This window comes from Psammomys obesus, unplaced genomic scaffold (genome assembly GCF_907164565.1).
Source record: "Psammomys obesus unplaced genomic scaffold, mPsaObe1.curated_primary_1811, whole genome shotgun sequence".
NCBI classification, from domain to species: domain Eukaryota; kingdom Metazoa; phylum Chordata; class Mammalia; order Rodentia; family Muridae; genus Psammomys; species Psammomys obesus.
The window spans coordinates 12,461,476-12,482,959 of record NW_026596057.1 but is presented as its reverse complement, the minus strand read 5'-3'; the positions used below and the strand labels follow the sequence as shown (position 1 = coordinate 12,482,959).

The window sequence follows — 21,484 nt, the reverse complement described above, 5'->3', positions numbered from 1 at the left end:
GTTTACACTATCCTTGCCTTGTGCCAAACCAGGGAGGAGACAGATGGTGACTACCAAGATTTTTTTTTTTGAAAGAGTTTCTCTTCTGTTTTGTTCTTGAAGATCTGGCAAGAAGAGGCCTAGCTTATATGTTTAAGTGAGAGTAACAATGTCCTTGGAGTATGCAATTATTGGCAGGAGAAATGTTTAGCCAAGGGTGTGGTTTATGGTCTAAGCCACTGTCATAAATTAAAATTGCTTTTACCAAGCTGGCTTCTTATGACCACATCATGATATATATCTATGCTGTGCTGTTGAAATAGGTAGGGAACAAGTATCACATGGAGTTGGATAAAATATCCTTAATTCCTTGTGATGATTATAAACACTAAATAATTATAAATAGTTCTGAATTGTAAATGTTAGTAATTACTGTCAGTTTTTCTCTCTTTTTATCTATGTAACAGGACTAGTTTAGACTGTTCTCAAATCACCTCTTTCCTCTATTGAATTTTCCGTGTGTTTGTAAGTGTGTACACACACATGTATGTTCATGCCTATTGTGAATTTATAAAGTGAAAGCCAAGTGTGAAGAACTGTGTTATATGCTCTATATAACTGTCTTGTTTTATTGTCACTAGGAGTCTTGTCAGGCAGAAATGATGATCTCTATTCTAGAGATGAGGAAGCAAAGGTTCAATGAAATTAAAGACTTGCTCAGGCTCCCACTGCTAGCATGAGGCAGGTCTTGGGGTGAATCCAGCCCTTTGTAGAATTTATCACATTGTGCTGCTTCTTCATCGATTCTTTTCCCCATGAGGTTCTTCTCTGAGGACGGTGGTGTAGGGTGGGGCTCAACATATGCAAGTCAGTTAATGGAATAAACCACAGAAATGGGCTTAAAGAGAAAAATCACAAGGTCATCTCAATAGATGGAGAAAAAGCTTTTGATAAGCCTTACCATGCCTTCATGCTGAAAGTCCTGGAGAGTAGGACTAGAGAGAACATATCTCAACACAATAAAAACTACATATGAGAAACCCGCAGCCAACAATCATCCTAAGTGGGGAGAACCTACCCATATTTGTAGATAACATATTAGTCAAGAGATCCCAAAAATTCTATCAGGGCCCTTCTAGAGATGGCAAGCTTAGCAATGTGGCAGGATAAAGGAGCAACTTGTATAAATCAGTAGCTTTTCTATATACTACCAACATGTATAAAGGAAATAGATTGTGAACACACCCCGTTCATAATAGCCTCAAAGAAAAGAAAATATCTAGAAATAAATCTAATCAGGAAGGTGAAGGACCCATATAATGAAAACTTAAAACCTCTGAAGAAAGAGACATTAAAATGGAAGTACAGTCCATGTTCATGGATTGATAAAATTAATATTATGAAAAGGAGTGATTTACCGAAAGTTATTTACATTTCAATTCAACACATATCAAAATCCCTTTCTCATTTTTTGCAAAAACAGAAAACACCATTTTAAAATTTCATACAGAAACACAAAGGACCCCAGATGGCCAAAGCAATCTGTGCAAAAAGAACCATGTTGGAGGGGTCACCTCTTCAGATATTAAGATATTAAAGAGCCACAGTAATAATAAGAATATGATATCATTACAAGAACAGACATGGAATGAAAGAAAACCAAAGACCCAAACATGAGTGCATGTAACTACAGCCATTTAATATTGGACACAAATGCCCAAAACATAAGCTGGAGAAAAGAAAGTATCTCCAACAAATGATGCTGAGAAAACTGGAGGTCCACATGCAGAAGAATGAAGTTAGACCAGTGTCTAGCACCGTACACAGGAACTAACTGTAAATGGAACAAAGACATGAAATCTGAATATGGGGAGAGCTGCATTTGTGTGGGGCTGCTCCGCCATTCTACAGGTCTGCTGGCTTTCTCCTGCAGCCTGACAGGGTCCGTGGCCATGTCACTGTCACCAGGGATTGGGTGGAGAGGGAGACTCATTCCTTAAGTGGTAATAGGAAGTACATTTCACAGCAGCATCATGAAGGTTGCCATGTGTGGAAGGGCCTTGTAAGATGCTGGGTAACCAAGAGTCCCTGACTTACATGATGGGTTAGCATGGCCTTCTCTACTCATGAGGAAAGGGCGATCAAGCTTTTAGTGAGAAAAGTTTTTTGAGGGCATAAGAACATTGTCTCTAGATATTTGAAGTGAAGGCACAGGGAAGAACCTTGAAAATTAGTAAGTTAATAATCTCATGTTATTTATCATTCAACATACTTGTGACCATGAGTGTGTGCATGTTTGTGTGTCTGTGTGTATATGTGTGTGTCTCTGTATGTGCCTTTATTCTTTTTTTAAAAATTTTTTATTCAACTTTTATTAATTACACTTTATTCATTTTGTATCCCCCATAAGCCCCTCTCTCCTCCCCTCCTAGTCCCACCCTCTCCCCCCCTTTCTGCATGCATGCCCCTCCCCAAGTCCACTGATAGGGGAGGTCCTTCTCTCCTTCTTTCTGATCTTAGTCTATCAGTTCTCATCAGAAGTGGCTGCATTGTCAGGGTTCTAGGTTATCTCCATGAATAGTCCTTGGTTGGAGTATGAGTCTCTGGGAAGTTTCCTGTGTTCAAATTTTCTTGTTCTGTTGCTTTCCTTGTGGAGTTCCTGTCCTCTCCAGATCTTACTATTTCCCACTTCTTACCTAAAATTCCATTCACTCTGCCCGACAGTTGGCCATCAGGCTCAGCATCTGCTTTGACAGTCTGCACGGCAGAGGCTTTCAGAGGCCCTCTGTGGTAGGTTCCTAGTTTGTTTCTTGTTTTCTTCTTCTGGCTTTCAGAGGCCCTCTGTAGCAGGTTCCGAGGTTGTTTCCTGTTTTCTTTTTCTTCTGATGTCCATCCTCTTTGCCTTTCAGGATGGGGATTGAATATTTTAGTTAGGGTCCTCTCTTTTGCTTAGTTTGTTTAGATGTACAGATTTTAGTGGGTTTATTCTATGTTGTATGTTTATATGAGTGAATATATACCATGTGTGTCTTTTTGCTTCTGGGACAACTCACTCAGGATGATCCTTTCCAGGTCCCACCATTTACCTGCAAATTTCATGATTTCCTTATTTTTCATTGCTGAGTAATATTCCATTGTATAGATGTACCACAGTTTCTGCATCCATTCTTCAGTTGAGGAACATCTGGGCTGTTTCCAGCTTCTGGCTATTCCAAATAAAGCTGCTACAAACATGGTTGAGCAAATGTCCTTTTTGTGTACTTGAGCCTCTTTTGGATATATGCCTAGGAGTGGTATGGCTGGATCTTGAGAAAGCGCCAGATTGATTTCCAGAGTGGTTGTACAAGTTTACATTCCCACCAGCAGTGGAGAAGGGCTCCCCTTTCTCCACAACCTCTCCAGCATGTGTTGTCACTTGAGTTTTTGATCTTGGCATTCTGATGGGTGTAAGGTGAAATCTCAGGGTCGTTTTGATTTGCATTTCCCTAATGGCTAATGAGGTTGAGCATTTCTTTAAGTGTTTCTCTGCCATTCGATATTCCTCTACAGAGAATTCTCTGTTTAGCTCTGTTCTCCATTTTTTAAGTGGAGTGCCTTTATTCTTTGTGTCTTTCTGTGTTTGTATGTCTCTCTGTGTTGTATAATGTGTGTCTGTGTGTCTCTGTGTGTGTTTGTGTATGTCTCTGTATATCTGTGTGTATATGTTTGTGTGTGTCTGTGTGTATATGTATCTCTATGTGTGTATGTGTGTGCATATATTTGATTTTCCGTCTTTTTTTTTTTTTTTGTTTGTTTTGAGACAGGGTCTCATATTGTGGTCCAAGCAGGTCTCAAACTCACGATGTGTACTCAGCCTCTTGAGTGCTAGGTTTACCGGTGTGCACTACCAGCTTGCTCGGTGCCACACGCCTGCCGCTCCACACAGAGAACCTGAATCAATGCGTAACAGCATCACACACAACGAGTAGCAGCACCGATAGTATAGCAGACATTCTCTCAACTCCACGCCCAAACATAAACAGTAATCTTCTTTACCCACATCCTGGGCTGTGCTAAATGACTCTCTGAATTGTTATTATTTTTCAGTGTTGTGGAGACAAACAGTGGGGAGACTGGAGACCCCACTTGGCTGTGATCCTGTCAAATCAGGCTGGGGACAAAGAGTTGTATCAGCGAGCGATTGTCAACATGGGGGATACCCTGGGTAAGCAGAAATTAGCATTATGCCTTCCCTAGGGCACCTCCAGGCCAACTTTCAGAGCCTGACATTAGAGTCTCATACTTGGTGGAGAGCCAGTTCATGGCCTGGGCCATCTTAGGCTCTGGAGGATCTGTCTTTCTGGTTAGGAAGTTCCAGAGAAAAGCATATGGATCCTGCAGTTCTGTTTCCCAGAATTCCCTTTGCTGGCTTTGTTTGTTTGTTTTACCCACATCTATTTCCCAGAATCCTTCCCCGCTGGGAGATTTGTTGTTTGTCATTGCTGAATAGCCTCCTCTTCATTCTCTAGTCACAGGTGCGGCTCCTTTACCTAGAACTAATGCAGGGACATGTCGCTTTCTGTTGCCTTGTGGCCTTCAGTGGCCCAGTATGATCAGATGGAAAGTGCTATTTTTGCCTAAACTATCTTGGTGTCTTGCTGTTGTTTTTTCTATTATCCGTCTGTGAACACAAGCACTTAACGGCTGTCGGATATTCCTGATCACTGCTTCACACATTTGGTCCGGGCATAACTTTTAGAAACCATGGCGTTCTTTGTGGAACCCTGTGAACATCTGCTCTTCTGAATTTGAAGCAGCCGTAAATAAGACTATAAGTGATGGCTGTCACCCGGCTGCCCGGTGAAAAGGGGGTCCGTGTTTACCCACTGGATCAGCCACTTTCTCACTAATGCGACAAAAAAGCTGACAAAGCCAGCTTAAGCAAGGGAGGGTTCGTTTGGCTCACAGTTACAGGGAACACAGTTTAGGAGTGTGATGTGACTAGAGGGCCTGGTATTTGCTGTCAGGAGGCAGAGATGAGTGATGGGGCTCAGCTTGCTTCTTCCTCCTACCCTCCTGGATTCTAGCCTAGAGAATAGTGCCCCTGACCCCATTCCAAGCAGGTCCTCCCCACTCTGTTAAACCTGTCTGGGGACACCCTGAAGGGCACACCCAGAGGGGTATAGCCCCTAAATTATTCTCTTCAAGCTGACAATGAAGATTAACCATCACATCCGCTCAATTCAACTTGAAGGCAGTGGAAAATGTACCGAGAACATTTAAAAAATCAAGAACAACTTGGTAATTGATGTGATTTCTAGGAGCCCAGGAAAAGCCTCCGACCATCCAGCTTCAGCAGAGGAAGCTGCTGTGCGGCATGCAGACGTGTTAAATTCATTTCACCATGTCTCACTTTCCTTCGGTCCAGGCACCTCTTATCGCTTCGCAGCCTCAGGAAGGACCATGACTTTTAGAAAATTCCCAATGAAAAATCCATCAGGGGAATGTGAAATAGCATTGCACTGTGGCTGATGAGAATTGAAGTGCAGAACCCGAGGTCAAAAAAAGCTGAGGTGGGAGGGAGTGAGAGGAAGGTGCCGGGAGAACTCGCCTGGTTTATTCTCACCAGGTTCCCGCCCTCTGACCCTGGAGCTCATTCTTTATCTCTCACTGTTTTATTCGGATGGTGGGTCCCACAGGGTGTGTCTCATGGCTGGGCTCTTGTTCTCCTCCTGCAGCTGGGAAAGGGCTTGTGGAAGCAGCTCACTTCTGCTATCTCATGGCCCCCGTACCCTTTGGCCACTACACGGTGAAGACAGACCATTTGATCTTGGTGGGCAGTAATCACAGGTATGGGACTTTTGCATGGAAAGGATATGGCAAAGATGTTTTCCATGGATTGTTTTAGCCCCTGCTGGGTTTCATAGCTTCACTATTGATTTCCTGTGTAAATTTCAGCTACCGCTAGCCCCTCCTCTGTATCTTCTGCATGGGTCTAGACAAGGAGGTCAGAGGGTGTTACATCACACTACCAGAAGGCTTTTGGTGTGTATTGTACCCTCCTGGCCACTGGGTGGCAGCCTAGCTCCACAACCAGAGATCGTAGAGGCAGAAAAATGACAAAAAGGAAGTTTACAAGTAGTTTCTTTTGGGCAGCTCTGGGCCTGTTCGGAGAGCCTACTTTTTGGGGCCTCCATAGTACTTCACTACATTAATTTGGCTCACAAGCTCCTTGGAGCCTGCCCCATAGGCCACAGTTGAGAATTTTTATTCTGAAAAACCCCAGAGCCCTGGAGAAGGAGCGAGCTGAAGCGGATATGTTAGCCCTGGGTGGCCCTCACTGTTCTGGATCTTTATATCCTCTTCTCCTTAATAGTTACGGCCTCTGAGCAGTTGTGGTACTGTGCTCCTAGCAGTCAAGAGGTGTAGACAGGAGCCAAGCTTGTAGCTGATGTTCCCAGCCCTCTGCCACTGTAGCCATGTGCCCAGCCTCATGGACCCCTCTCTAGAGAGCCTGGGCTCAGACAGCATAACCATCTTCTCAAGGAAGCCTATCTGGGCCAAACATGACCACAACAGTACCTGGGTTAACAGGCCTCCTCTCCCACGTTTATGAATCCTGGGGAAATTTCTGGAGATATGTTAGCTTCTGGAAATATTCTGCTGACTGGGATATTGGGCCCCTGGCAAGGTGTGTGTGTGTGTGGGGTGGGAGGGACTGGGAAAGTGTGTGTGTATGTGAGGGACTCATGGAGGATCTGTGTATGTCCCCCTGCCTCTTCCCTCCGCCCCACCTGCCCTTACCAGATCACATTCAGCTGGTTTTCTTCCGCATTGGCTGAATGAACTTCCCGTAGAAGACCCATCATTTCTTTCTGGCTCAGTTGTCCTCCCCACTTGCTGCCAGGCTATCTGTGTCGCTCCTGGACTCTACGGCTTCCGCTTTTGCACTTGGCATGCTCAGGCTGATCTGCCTTTCCTGGGGCACTCCAGGCATGTAGGGCCGAAGGCTAGTTTTCAGGATGAGCTGCAGTGTCCTGTCTTCCCTTCAGGACGGTGCAGAGCCTCCTTCCCGCATGCAGGCTCTTCTAGAACCGTCGGAACCTTTCGTTTGTTGCCCAAGCCCTAGAGGATGGAGGGCAAGGAGGAAGTGCCTTGGGCCCACCGTCTCTTTCCTCTCACGGGGCTGCCTACGAGTAGCATGCCCAATTCACCTCTGTTCTTGTTATTCCCTGGTTTCAGTCAAGAGTTTTTGAAATTTGCAACAATCGAGGCTATCCAGAGGACGGAAATCTTCGAGTACTGCCAGATGCTGGGCCGCCCCAAATCCTTCATTCCTTCTTTCCAGGTAACTGAACCCGGAGGGGCCCGTCAGCTCAGCTGTGGCCATGTTGTGGGCAGTCTTGCTGTTTGGCACCTGGTACCACTGGGCAAGTCATCTCTTGCATTTCTCCTCATTAGCGGGAGGGTGGGAAGGCTCCGGGTTTCTTTTCCTGTTCCCGGAAGGTCGCAATTTTACGGTATGAAAGCAGAGCCGGTTAGAGGTCTCTGCTGGAGGGTCTTGTCTCGCTCCCTTGCTGCAGTTCCGCCCCTGCCTTCCTTTGCTTCGGTTGCCTTGGGGCTGATCTCTCCCAGCGGTTCTTCCCATCTCCTCCTCTGCTCCCACAGTCATCCTGTCCCGCTGACTGCTCAGCTTCTCCCCTCCTTCTGACCACCCCTCTTTTCTCAGTAGCTTCCCTGTTGCTCTGTCCTGGCCCACCAACTCTGTCTGCCCGCTCAGGGCTTCAGCTGTGCAAGCGACAGCCGCGAGGCTCTGCTCTCTCCTCTCAGCCTCTGTTTGGCACCCCGTTGCTACCTTATGTCCATAGTGTCCGATGCTGGCATTGCACCCTCGTCCATGTGTTTTGAGACCTGGTACCTTGTAGCCTTTTCTCTCTTGATGGTGCGGATGTGAACTTCAGCGCAGTCTGTGCAGTAAATGGGCATAAAACCGAGGTGGTTTGTTTCTGTGCTGAGGCCATTCCAGCCACAGCGCTGGCTCCAAGGCCCCCAGCTCACATTTACTCGACACTGCTCTGTATCTTCCTTTCTGTGGGCAGGCACCTTTCTTCTCTGCCTTGAGTATCTTCTTCAGGTCCGAGACCGTTTCTAATGACTGGGTGGATGTTCTCCAGTGCCTGCGGTTGAGAGCCACGCAGCTGCAGTAGCAGTACACACACAACACGAAACACACACAACCTTGGGAACGAATCACTGTATTATCAGTAATTGGCCCATTTAACCTCTCTTCTTTGAGAGTTTTGCCTTGCCTAACTGCTCCTCCACATAGTTCCTGCATAGGTAAAACACTATGGTGTTTTCTTTTTCTTTTCTCCCTTTATTCATCCCACCCATGCATTTTGTGGACATTATTCTGGGCTGATAGTCATGGGATGGCTATTCTTTGTGACTGTTTCACATGCTCAGCATTGCACTATGGTTCTTCTGGAACAGTACCTCTAATCCTGTGGGGTTTTCACAAAGGAGGTACCTGAGGTTGGAAGGATTTGGTTACATGTCACCGGCTCACTGTGCACACCGTTTGTTCCAAGGACTTTGTGCGAATCATCTAATTTTATCTTTATAGATTCCATGGACTGGGTGGTATTGTCCAGCTATAATGGGGAAGCTGAGGCTAGAGAGAAGGAACTAGCCCAAATGTTCCTCTTGGACTGGCCTGGTTTTGTTTGACACCGAGCCATCATATTTGATCTCATCCTATAACTCCTTCTAGGAAAGCCCCTCCGCACTTGTCTGTACTTCCCTGTGGGCTTCACAGCCTTTGCAAAGGGTCTAGTTTTGTATCTTCATGTGGGCCCTTGTGCCTGGGGCAACATTTCACATGCTCTGGCTTTCTGTGAGGTGGGCTGTTGGATAAAAGGGCTGCTTTTCCAGTGGAGGCTTGGGTCTGGGAAGATGAGCTGATGCAATTCACCCACCTCCTTCCTCCATGATGCAGGAACTGTATGTAGGCCGGATTTGGAGTTGTGCCCACATACAGATAAATTGCCCCAAATGGCACAGGGCCCTTGCTATTTGGATGCCAGAGTGAGTGGAAGCTGGCAGTCAGCTGACTTCCAAGAAGTCTTATCTACATTTCTCTCCCTCTCTCCTGCCTGGATGGGCTCATCACTGGCTCCGTTCCTCTTCACAGGTGTATAAGCTCCTTTATGCCTCCCGTCTGGCAGATTATGGCCTGGCATCCCAGGCCTTGCATTACTGTGAAGCCATTGGTGCGGCTGTCCTGAGCCAGGGAGGGAGCAGTCACCCCGTGCTATTAGCGGAGCTCATCAAGGTGAGTATCTCAAAGGGGTCTCTATAGGTGTTTTATCTTCAGTGTTCAGAGAAGCCATTGTAGAGAGGCTTAGACGCCACATTTCATCTTCTTTGAACATGCTGCAAAATTGGAGCCTACAGCTGTCTTTGACCATGTATGCATGTCCCAATGTGATAAGGAGAGGCCTGCCTGCACAAAGAACAACTGGCTGGGCAGGGGGCAGAGGGGTCGAGAGACCGGAGAGCAGACATGTTCTGCTTGAGAAGTTCCACGTGTCTGCTTTCCTGGTACAGTCAAACCTCAAGCCACGGTGAGCTGTTCTAACTACAAAAGCGGGCCTTTGAAAATAGATTTTAGTGATTAAAACAGGAAATGATCCTTATTAAAATACCTTTGAATGCATGGAATATTTTATCATGTGTGGGGCACATTTAAAAAAGAAAACAAAAACATACCAACCCTTAGTTCCTTGGGAAGAAAACAACAATCAGGCAAACAGTTTTGTTCCAATTAATTGAGGAAAAGACTCCATTAGCTAGAGAGTAAAAAGCATCAAGCTCTTCAGTTTGTGTATTGCTCTACATGAAGTCCAAGTGTTGGATTCTATAACCAATAAAATCTGTGCTGCGGAGACCCGACATACTATGACATTTCTGCTAGTGGGCCGAAGCTCAGGATGGGTGACTGAAGTTTCCAATACAGAGCGAATGGCAACTTGAAGCAGAAAGCATCGAAGGTTGTTAGCAATGTAGATCTGAGTCCCAGCCCATACAGGAATCAGCATTAACCAGGTCCTGGAGTTACCTTGCATTCTAGAAACTTCTTGCAGAGAAGACAGCTTTGCAGAGCCACAAACCAAAAGAAGTATTCCCCTCACCCCATATTTGGGGGGAAAATAATGCCCAAATGGGTTGCTGAAGTTTTGGGAGTAGATCTGCTGAATTTGTTGTTTCTCAATTCTTTGTAATAGGATGTATGAATGAATTATGGCTCCTTCTCCCCACTTCTTATTGCCTCTCTCTCCTGTTGTCTTTCCACATGCCCCAATTTCTCTTTCTTCTTATCCTTTCTCACTTTCTACCCCTGACCCACCCTGAAACTCTGTTCAGCTTGCAGAGAAATTGAAGCTGTCAGATCCTCTGGTTTTAGAAAGACGCGGTGGGGACAGGGACCTGGAACCACATTGGTTAGTGCAACTGCGGAGGAAGCACAAGGAGCTGGAGGTAAGAGATGCCAGGGTCCCTGGGTACCCAGTGTTTTCCTTTTCATTCCCAGGCTAGGCTGGAAAGAGAGGTGCCCAGTTCCTCTATGGCCTGTGTCCCCGAATGTTGGGATTCAGGACAGTTTGCTCCCTGCTTCTTTTCTTTGCCTTGTGCAAACATTTCCCTGTGTTTTGCCACAGGGGGGTGCTCGTCTCAGCCACTCTTGCCACCCTTTCTCTGAGGTCCCAGAGAATGTTTCATGACCATCAAAGCTCCCCCATCTCTGTGAGGAACAATGGATCACAGTGGACCTGTGTCACTTTCATGTAATGTAGGCCATTGCTTAAAAGACTTCCGGGCCTTTCCTTTTTGTTCTGACAATTGCAAAAGCTGCTGGTCATAATCAGAAGAGTAATTGGAGCAGGGCCTCCCCCATTTTCTTTCTTCTACTCTGCTGTGAAGGCAGGACAAAGCGGACTTTTAAATACTCACTGCCTTTTCTCCTCCTCTGGATAGCAAACTCTGAGGCCCACAGTTTACTTTCTTCCTTTGGCCCCTCACTCTGGGGAGGATGGTGACACTAGCTGTTGCTTTTCTGGTTCCAAACAGAACTGGGAGACCCACTCTCATCTGTGAGATTCTGGGCACTAGGCATTCAGTGGAAGTTCCCTTATCTGCTCCTTCCCTCGGGGCATTTCTTATTGGTTTAATTTTTTCACTATCTTGTCTTCTGTCCTTATTTTCTTTTATACTGTTTTTATTTTATTTTGTTTTTCAAGACAGGGTTTCTCTGCATAGCCTTGGCTGTCCCAGACTCCCTCTGTAAACTAGGCTGGCCTCGAACTCACAGAGATCTGCCTGCCTCTGCCTCCCAGAGTGCTGGGATTACAGGCATTCGCCACTTCGCCAGGCTTCTTTATACTGTTTAAAAGGATTTTTTTCTTTATTTTAAACAGCAAACTAGAGCAAGATGCAGCAGAGTACCTGATTCTACTCCTTCAGATATTTATGGAGCCAGAGCAACAACAGGTACCCAACAAAAAACTGACTACCAGTTATCTGACTGAAGTATTTCAGCTGCAGTCATACTTCCCCTTCCTTGTTGCCTTCTGTGTCTGGAAATTAGACCTGTTGATCCAGGCTGGCCTATATTTGATGGCCCTTGCTGCTCTCACAGACCCCAAACGCACACCAAATGCCTGTAGTTGTGAGGGTTTCTGCCTTGCAGGCCAGGTTTTCCCAATATTAGACTGTTTCGTGTTTTTTATTGCTAGCTAATTGCTTCACCTGTGTGCATACCTTGCTCTATCTTTTGAGGCCAGAGAGTGTACATTTTATTTTAGTGTTCTAGATGTTGGAAGTGTGAAGATTTTGAGCTATCAGTTGGCCATATAACAGATATGAGATGCGTTTCAAAGTGTTTTCTCAGCCTCCTCCCTCTTCCCTCAGAATGCCTCCAAGTGTCTGGTTAGCAGGAGTTACATTCCAAATGAGCTCCACGTAGTTCACTGCAGTCCCCCCCCCCCCCCCCCCCCGTGGCGAAGTTCTGACAGGGGTTCTTGTCTCAGGTGTTCTAGCTGTTTGTACTTCCTTTCTGGATGTGCAGGGCGTAGGGAGGCTTTGGCTTCCATTTCTTGGATTTGCGAGAGCCTGCCTTGGCATCTCTTTATGATGATGTTTCTGCAGCCCTGGAAACTTGAAGGCTGGCAGCTCACAACTTTCCTGTGCCCTGGGGTCAAGCATTTCACACACCCATACCTTAGCTGATGGTATCAGCAAGGCCCCCTCCAGGGAAAATCAACCTTTATTCTTTGCAAGCAAAGCCATAATCTCTCAAGTGTCATTTGTGTTTTTAACTGTAAGCTTTTAAAATCTAATGAAGTCCCCTTAAAGGGGAAAGTGTTTATCCAAACATTAGAAAGGTGTAGAGTTCGATTGGATGCCATTTCTATCCTCTCAGCCCAAAAGAGAAGGGCTCAGAGATTACCCAAGAAGCGAGAACAATCTGGAAGACAGCAGAGAGGGCTGTTGTAGTCAGTGCTTTGCTTGCCATCAGTGGAAGCTACATGAAGCAGCCAGGCCATGGGGTGCTTTCTAGAGAGGACAGGAGCAGGAATGCTTGAGAAGGACTTGTCTGTAACGGCTGCATCTTCTTCTTCCTTAGCCACCCCCTATCAGGATCTTTCAGGATATCAAAGCTACTCGGAGGACCCTGGGTACAGCTCATCCCTGTGGCCGACACCTGAGCAGTCAGGCCTGCCCCAGCCCATCCCACAGCAGCCTTTCCCACAGCAGCGAGATACCTACTCAGAGAGAGAAGGTTCGGGGTCCATGGGAACCCCAGTGCCTCTTTACTCCGTTCCCGTGAACCCCTCATCAGTGACGAGCGGCGGCAGCAGCAGCAGCAGCAGTGTGGCAGTGACAGGGCCTCCTGGAGGAAGGGTTGAAGAGGAAATGCTGCGAATACATCCTGCTTTTGGTAGACCTGCCCGCCAGTCTGGATACCTTGGAGGGTGGGGTCTTGGTGGCAAAGAAGCAAAGGAGGGGGTGTCCCAAGACACCCCACTTTATCACTTCCAAGCCCACTGCTGGAAGAAGTGGGCTTGGAAGTGATAAAGGCACATGGGGAATGCACTTCTTGGATGCTCCTGTTAGCCTGCAGGAGCATGTTCTCTTCTAGCCCACCTCTCTCCTGGGACAAGCAGAACAGGGCAGATATCACCATTCCACTTTCTCCTTCGAAAGCGTAGTTTGAAATGCAGAGGCTACAAGGCAGCATGACAAAAAATATATCTCATGCACAGTGGTCCGGCAGGCCTCTTTTTAATGTCATCCTCTATCCAAGAGATTATTGACAGGACCTGGGGCCCTGTTTCTGGTCTGGTTCCACATTTCTTCAGGCCTGTCAGACCTTGGGGAGAAGAAGGTTAAATGTGGGGGAACAGTGTTGAATGATGCCAGGGAGATTCCGGGGACCACAAAAAGGATTAGACCTCAGCTCTTTAAGAAAAAGCCTTGGCTAAGATAGAGACACATGTGTGGAAAGAAGGTAGGGAAGACTCTGTGAGACAGAGCTCCATGCTGCTGTGGTTCCCTACACCCCTAAGGGACAACCCTGGTGTTTAACAGGTGGAGGTGTCACGGGGTGGCACAGATTGAGCGGAACCAAGCAAGTGGACCTACTTGTCAAATAAACTCTTGCCACTTAGATGCCTGGGTCCCCATTCGTTTTCTTTACCATGGATAGGAAGAGCACAAACTGAAGCCCCTGTCTTCATTTTCCTTTGGTGCTTCAGGAGAGAACATGGCAGCTCACGAACCCCTACAGAATCCTGAGGGTCTAGAGGTCATTTCCGGTCCTCAGGTGAGTGGATGGTGCAGGGGGACGCCAGTGACTGCTGTGACACATTCGCTTTTGCTGTCTGCCCCCTGGCGTCTCAGCCACACGCGGGCTCCTCCCCAACCCGGGGGACCCTTCTTCCGTGTGCAAGCCACTCCTCGTTTCTTTCCGCGTGAAACCTCGGGAACTGGAAAGGAGGCTGTGTTCTCACGTATGCTTATTCCTACCTGTCCCCAGTGTGTGTTACTGAGGGACAGTGCAGCGGAGGTGGCTTGTGGATGGATCTCTCTCTCTCTCTCTCTCTCTCTTTTCATTTTCTTCTATGTTGAGGAAGACTATTGATGTTTATTTTAGCATCCGCCTTGGTTTATGTCAGATCTCTATGGTAGGAGTGGGAAGTGCTTACGTCTCTTCTCCTAGCCATCCAGCCATTCTTCCTAGATGCTGACAGACTGCACGGCTCTCAGTTCTGAGGCCAAACCAGACGTTCTGTAGCTTCACGCTGGTTAACTGACTACATTATATGATATAGTTTTCTCGAGCCAGGAGTAGGCTATGTGTGTGTATATCTATATCTATATCTATATCTATATCTATATCTATATCTATATCTATATCTATATCTATATCTATATCTATATCTATATCTATATCTATATCTATCTATCTATATTTTTTTTACATTTATATTTCTTTATTTTTATGTGTACATGTGCTTTGCCTGCATGTATGTCTGTGTACCATGTGCATGGCTGGTGTCCTCAGAGGTCAAAAGAAAGAACTAGACCTCCTGGAACTGGAGTTTTGGATACTTTTGAATCACCATGTGGGTGCTGGGAGTCAAACCCAGGTCTTCTGTGAGAAGAGCAGCCAGTGTTCTTAACCACGGAGCAATCTCTCCAGCCCCAGGGTTATGGAATTAAAAAAAATATATATATTTTTACTTTGCAGAAAAAAATAGTACATTATTGTTATAGAAAAAATTAAAAAGAAGAACCAAGTAAAAACTGATCAGAATTCCACAGTAAATATTTTGGTTTTTTCCTTATTTTTTCTGTGTATGTGTATATATGTAAATATATGTATATTAATAAATTTATGTACACATATGCTTTTCAATAGTTAAAACAGTTGTGTTTATATATCCTATATTATTTAACACTATATAAGATTTTTTTTTTTATCATTCGTAAGTATGTTCTTAGAAGTGTATGACAAGATCCGTTGTGGGAAGGTACTCCATTCCTTCCCAAGTGTCTGCCACGCTCGTACAGTGTGCCAGGCACTGTGGTGGGGCTAGACGGGGCCAGTGGCCAGACGCTGCCACCCTTGCACTCTGCTGCCTGGTGGAGGTGGCTGGATGTGAACAGCACCGTGCTTCGGGTAGAGAGGGTGACTCAGGGCTATGTCTCGGAGGAGATCTTTGAGCAGAGATCAGAGTGCAAAAGGACACAAGCCAAGTGACAAGGGCACCAGTGTCATTGCAGAGGGAGCCCTGAGTGGACACACATAGATTAATGAAGAAAGATTCCTGGGTTAGACAGCCAAGCACACGGGGGACGGGACTTAAGAACAGGCCTTTTCTTCTCTGCCTTTTTCTTTCCGACCTCCCTCCTTTTCTCTGTACCTTTCCCATCCTCCCTTTCTTTCACTCTTAGACAACCCAGATAGTGGCTACCCTACAGGACAGGCTCTTGACTCTATCCTGACTTCCTGAGTCAGAAGAAATTCTTAGGTGGAAAGCCAGGTTGGAATTCCTTCTCTGCATTTGGCTAGCTGTGTGTCTCTGGGCCTTGCTACACACCGGCTTTCTCACATTTTAAACCAGATGACAGTAACAGTCCACCTCTCACTGCGCTGTGGCAAGGCTTTAGTCGATTGCGACATGGAAAGCGCTTAGAACAGTGCCTGGGATGCTGAAGACATTATACCCAAACGCAGAGAAAAATGAAGCCCTCTCTGTATTTTGCTGTAGTGTTTTGCAAAGTTTAAAAGAAATTACTATGAATTATGCTCTGTTGAGAGTATACAGTGAGAATGCGATATAAAGAGCGATCTGTTGCATTATCTCACTCATATGAGGATACCTGGTGTAGGCAAGCTCAACGAGATGTGATGGAATGGGGCGAAGGTGGCCAGGGTGTGGGGATGGGGAGTGGAGGGGATGGTGTTTCTGATGGGATGCTGAGAAATTCTGGGGTTGGGTACTGCTGATGGCTGGATAGCATTGTGGATATACTTAGTGCCATCGTGTTATATGTGGTTACGGTGACCTTTATGCTACACGTATTTCACCATCGTAAGGAAAAGTCAGTGGTCAGGGGACTGTGGGTATGTTTGGCTCCCCTGTGGTGTACGAGTTCTTGGGAGAACCTGCTGGGAAATAGGGTCTGAGGTTAGATTCACTGGCCGCTAAGTTCTCTGGCTTTGGAGTTAGAGGATCTTTCAGAGGTGCCTTCAGAATCTTTTCCTCTCCAGTAGTAGCTTCCATGCTCGTTCTTCAGGTCTTGGCCTGGTTCTGAGACTGCGAGCTTGAGAGGTTATAGGGCAGACAAACCTGCTAGTTTAGGGAGAATATGGAGATGGTGGGTCCTGACATGTCCCTCTCCTATGACCAGGCATTTTCGTGGGTATGCCTGCTTCCCTCCCCAGCAGGGTGGGCTCTTCAGAGGGAGAGGTCATACGGCATTGTGCTCTGCAACCTCTCGAGCACCATGGAAGTCCCTGCTGTTTTGTATGACCTCAGGCACCACCTGTTCCCGGGGCTCAAAGGTTTTCTGAGGATTCCACCATGTCAGCCAAAGAGGATGAGGAGAGGTCTTCTGATGGAGAAGACAAACCATCTCACCAAGATGCTTCGCAGAGAGGAAAGCCAGGGGAAGGGAAAGAGAACTCAAAGGTAGAGGACTTGGTCTTTTTCTGTACTTTACCACCTTTCATCCCTGTTTCAAACAGTGGAGCAGAGTCCAGAGCCCCGGGCCCTCCACACTCATCTCATGCCCGGCTGGCAACTCTCACAGCTGGTGAGAGAAACAAGTTCACTGGCCTTAACAATTCCCCTTGCCCTTTAGAGATCTGGATTTGGCTGGTTCAGCTGGTTTCGATCAAAGCCCGCCAACAGCATGTCCACCTCTGGAGATGAAGGCTCTTCAGGCAGTTCTGACTCCGAGGTAACCTCCACAGATGGACTCCACAGTCCCAGCCTGTGGACCCCAGAGGAAATCCAAACACATCACAGCACCACCGCCACACTCTGCTTTGGGCTGAAGGAAAGAGAGGCTTTGTGCTGGGAGAGTACAAGAAATAGGTTTTTTTTTTTTTTGTTGTTGTTTTGTTTTTTTTAAGGCAAAGACAGAATGAGACAGGTCTTGGAAGTCAGACATGGTGTAATCACAACCTGAAATCACAGTATTTGAGATGCTGAGGCAGGAGGATTGCTGTCAGTTCTAGGTCAGCTTGGGCTACACAATTTGGCCTCATTAAAAACAAAACAAAATGAAACAAAACACCCACATCCACATGCCAGACACACACATACACGCGCATGGCAGAGAATGGAAGAGTGTGAGAGCGAGAGAGGGGTTGAGGGGGCAGAAGCATCAGAAATTAAAGATGAAGAATTTGTACTTCAGAGCCTCAGCAACAGGAAGCTGACCTGCACTCTTAGCAGAGGCTTCACAGAAGGAAATGGTGTTTGTGGGGAATTGCCTATGTGGAGATTACCATTGTGGATACCAGAGCACACAGAAGTTGGCATGAATTTTCTGAGCACTGATGTCACCTTTCCCGCCTCTTTCCCACTAAGCAGAAGTCTCCTAGATCATCACCTTCTGGCCATACTGGCCAGGGCCTCTCACCAACACCTCCTCACGGGGCTCCATCTCTACCAGGTGCCAGCACCTTCTCGAGAGGCACAGGTACTGCCAACTGCTCATCTCCTGGGTCATGGGTAGCCCTGTTGATGCTCCTAGATTGGGTGTACCCTCATGGCATGGGGACTTCTCATTTCTGAGCATGTGAAACAGCTCTCTAATTCTTTGCCTTCTAGGTGGGATTGGTCCCCAGGGATCATCAAACAACAGTGGAGTAGCTGAAGGAGCTGGGACTGGAGGGTCCTCGGAGGTACAGGTGAGCAGGCTACGGGCTGGAGCCTAGGACTCCAGAAGATACTTGTGTGTAAGGACTGGTTTGCCTGTGAAGGATGACTTCAGGATATGGAGAAAGCTTCTACATGACTTTGCTCCAGTTGCCTGCCTCAGCCTGGAGAGCTTAGACAATGGAAGATAGTTCCTCACAAATCTGGGGCACAGAAATACATGGCCACATTGCTGGCTGATCTGATTCCTTCTGAGGCTCTCTCCTTGGTTTGCAACTGGCTGCCTTCCTCCTGTGTCTTCATTGGGTCTTTCTTCTGTATGTGTCTGAGTTAACTTTCTTCCTTTTGAAAGGACATCATACATCTTGGGTGGGTACCCATACACTTTGAAGATTCTGTTTCATGCTGAGACACTGGGCCCTTAGCATCTGTATTTTGGAGGGTCACACTTCAGCCTGTGTGGTTTAAATTGAAGCTCAGGGAATGGCCTCTTCTCCTGTCTTAGTGGGAGGTGGAGTTCACTCACGTGTACTTGGCTGGGACTACCATAAATTCTTCACAAATTGTCTATATAGCAAGGGATTTCCTGACTATTGCTAGGGAAATGTTTTCATTTCTTGAAGCCTGGTTGGAGTGCTCTTGTAGCATTTGAGGCCTTCTGAAGAGTTTGATAGTGATTCTTATGACTCGCTATAATTTACTGTGACTTTTTCTCCTTACTTTCTTTGGGTGTAAGATCTCCTGCCTCTGCCTGGTCATCCTGGGTCCTGGCATTGGTTGTGTTCACCTGAGTTTTATAAGAAGTCCTTTTGTCCTTTGGCAGAGTACAGGGAATCGTAAGAAAGAAGAGGAGTTAGTCTGATGAGGAAAGGATAGGAGCTCTACAAGGACCAAATATATCTGGGCACAGGGTCTTTTCTGAGACTGACATGCAACCAAGGACCATGTATGAATGTAACCTAGAACCTCTGCTCAGATGTAGCCTGTGGTAGCTCAGTAACCAATTGGTTTCCCATTGTGAGGGGAACAAGGACTATTTCTAACAGGAACTCAATGACTGGCTCTTTGGCCTCCCCACCCCCCAAGGGAGGAGCAGTCCTGTTAGGCCACAGAGGAGAGCTTTGCAGCCAGTCCTGAAGATACCTGATAAAACAGGATCAGATGAATGGGGAGGAGGTCCCCCCTATTAGTGGACTTGGCAAGGGGCACGTTGGAGATGAGGGAGGGACGGAGGGACTGGGAGGGAATGAGGGATCGGGACACGCTGGGATACAGAGTTAATAAAATGTAACTGATAAGAAAAATAAATAAATAAATAAATAAATAAATAAATAAATAAATAAATAAATAAAAAAAGAAGTCCTTTTGTTGGTCAAAATGGATTCTTGTGGAAGGGCTTAGCATACCAGGAAGGAGCCAGGTATCAGATTCTCTGTTGTTTGCAACCACAGGGTGTTTCTTCTGAGTTCTACTCCCAGCCCGGAGCTCTCCCTCCTCCACCTACCTTGCAAGGCGCTGTTCCTCTCTACAACCCATCTCAGGTCCCTCAGGTAAGGACCATCCTTTTGGGAGGTAGCTAGGAGGTCAGGTTATAGATTAGGGCGGGTGGTATGCAGTTCCAATTTTCTACTCACTGAATGTGAGTTCCTACACCTGTTTCTACACCATAGGATGGAGCTAAGAGTAGCCATCCCAAATACAATATGTATGCAATATGGTACCTAGAAAATGCTCAAGAAATATTACACATCTGAGCATCACTCTTCACCTGGAATTGATCCTGAGATATGAGCTACACAGTGCTAATGTTCTGGTGTGGGTGCCTTCTTCTGTCTTGGGGTGAAGGTGTTCCTCAAACTTTGAGAGCAGCCACAGTCTCTGCTCCTCTGCTCCTCCTCCTGACTCAGCAGCTCTAGTCCTTGGCCTTTGCTCTTTATAAAATCAAGCTCCCTTTCACCATCTTTCAGAGGCGGAGGCTGGCCATTAGAGTACAGAGTTAGGAAGCCACCTGCAGCTAAAAGGGGTGCCCTTGCTCAGCCCACTAGTCCCCAAGTGGAGCCATTTTTGATGCCATTTTCTAGCGTAGTGTCTCCTCTTCTTTTCCAGCTTCCCACTGCTACTAGCCTGAATCGGCCAAACCACCTAGCCCAGCGCCGCTATCCAACCCAACCATGCTGAGAATGATCATTTGTCCCAGGAGCAGGGGAATGACCACCCACCCTGGGACACCTCCCATAGCACAGCTTTCTGTTGCTTCCCGCTTCTCGGCGTTCTTTTCACCCTTGCCACACAGAGGGTACCTGGGGATCAGAGGCAGGATCTCCCTGGATACAGCTTGGTCCAAGCTTCAGCTCAGCTTTAGAGCGATAGGAATTATCTCATCAGGCAGAGAAACAGGCAACAATGTCCGTGGCTGAGGGTCATGGTGGCAGCACTTGAAATGGAAGCTTGAGAGGCTGAAGAAAATGAGGACCCTGGGAACCCCATGGCGAGAACCAAAGATGACACCACTGGACTACACAGCAGGGGCTTGGAGCAACATCCCAGAATAACTTGGACTTCTTCCTTAGATTTGTTTAAAGACCAGCTTACGGCTCTTGTTAGCAAAGTTTTTACATTGAATTTGAGTATTGCTGCCCTTCAGTGATTCCCTTTTCAGTGACATCTCAGCAATTTTCCTCCTGGTCCTAGTTTTTTTGTGCACATTTTCTGTGTGGTTCAGACTAATTATATTTCTCTCACTTTCTTAGCTGGTCCTATTTTTTTTTCACATTCTGACATCTGGCTATCAAGTTAGATTGCTGTAGGCATCACATTGTCATGGTAACTACTGAACCTAATGATGCAGATGGGTGGAATATCAGTATAATAAATAATGGAAAACGTTTCCTAAAACGTCACCCTCTCCGTAAGAGGGGGGACTGAGTGCCTCATATTATTAATACCTGCCTTCCTACCTCAGGCCTTTGCAAATTGATGTTCTGAGGGTCACTGGAGCCTGAGAGAGGAGGGAGGTGTCTTGGAAATTTCCATTTTTTCCCCCTTTCAAACCTCAAATAGGAATGATTCTTGCTGTTTGTCAGATTTGCTTAAAATTGCTCCTCACAAAGAACATTTTTTTTGTATATGTAATTGTACATAAAAGTTTTGTACTTTAATGTACTATGGTTCTGATGTTGATAGCGATTAAATCCAGATAATTTTATAGCAAATGCTTGTCTCTGGCTGGTTTCTGCAGAGGGAGAAAATACATTGATGGTCTCTTCCCCGACGTTGTTCTAATAATGGTTCCATTGTGTGATCAGGTGTGAATAGCTAGAAAGAGCCCTTTGTTAATGGAGAATCAAAGACTGGTCTTCTCAACTTCCAGGTCTACTCTCTAATGCTATCTTTTTTTTTTTTTTTAATTTAAGAAACACGGACAAAAGCTCCCCTTACAACTAGTCACTTCGCTGGATGAATGTGGCATATTCGGTTTCCTATTCTTTTCATCTTAGATGAAATTAGGAACTACAGACATAAGCATTTTGTACCTGGAAAGCCCTCACTCTGTGCAGTTTTTCTTTCTCCTT

At 46.3% G+C, this 21,484-nt stretch overlaps 1 protein-coding gene across 5 annotated transcripts in view; it reads left to right on the top strand.

The window, feature by feature from the left end:
* Positions 1-21,124, top strand: part of Sec16b (SEC16 homolog B, endoplasmic reticulum export factor) — a 41,958-nt gene extending 20,834 nt beyond the window's left edge. For 4 of the 5 annotated variants that reach the window (XM_055624391.1, XM_055624388.1, XM_055624389.1 and 1 more), the window contains 14 exons: positions 4,066-4,183; positions 5,697-5,808; positions 7,201-7,306; positions 9,152-9,292; positions 10,384-10,497; positions 11,433-11,505; positions 12,641-12,955; positions 13,773-13,840; positions 16,563-16,715; positions 16,888-16,986; positions 17,622-17,733; positions 17,865-17,944; positions 19,364-19,462; positions 20,019-21,124. In XM_055624391.1, the coding sequence (XP_055480366.1) occupies positions 4,066-4,183; positions 5,697-5,808; positions 7,201-7,306; positions 9,152-9,292; positions 10,384-10,497; positions 11,433-11,505; positions 12,641-12,955; positions 13,773-13,840; positions 16,563-16,715; positions 16,888-16,986; positions 17,622-17,733; positions 17,865-17,944; positions 19,364-19,462; positions 20,019-20,090 (1,662 nt within the window). In that variant the 3' untranslated portion in view covers positions 20,091-21,124. The remainder of the gene's footprint in view (positions 1-4,065; positions 4,184-5,696; positions 5,809-7,200; positions 7,307-9,151; positions 9,293-10,383; positions 10,498-11,432; positions 11,506-12,640; positions 12,956-13,772; positions 13,841-16,562; positions 16,716-16,887; positions 16,987-17,621; positions 17,734-17,864; positions 17,945-19,363; positions 19,463-20,018) is intronic. The other variant, XM_055624390.1, reaches the window with a different exon arrangement.
* Positions 21,125-21,484: the final 360 nt, after the last annotated feature.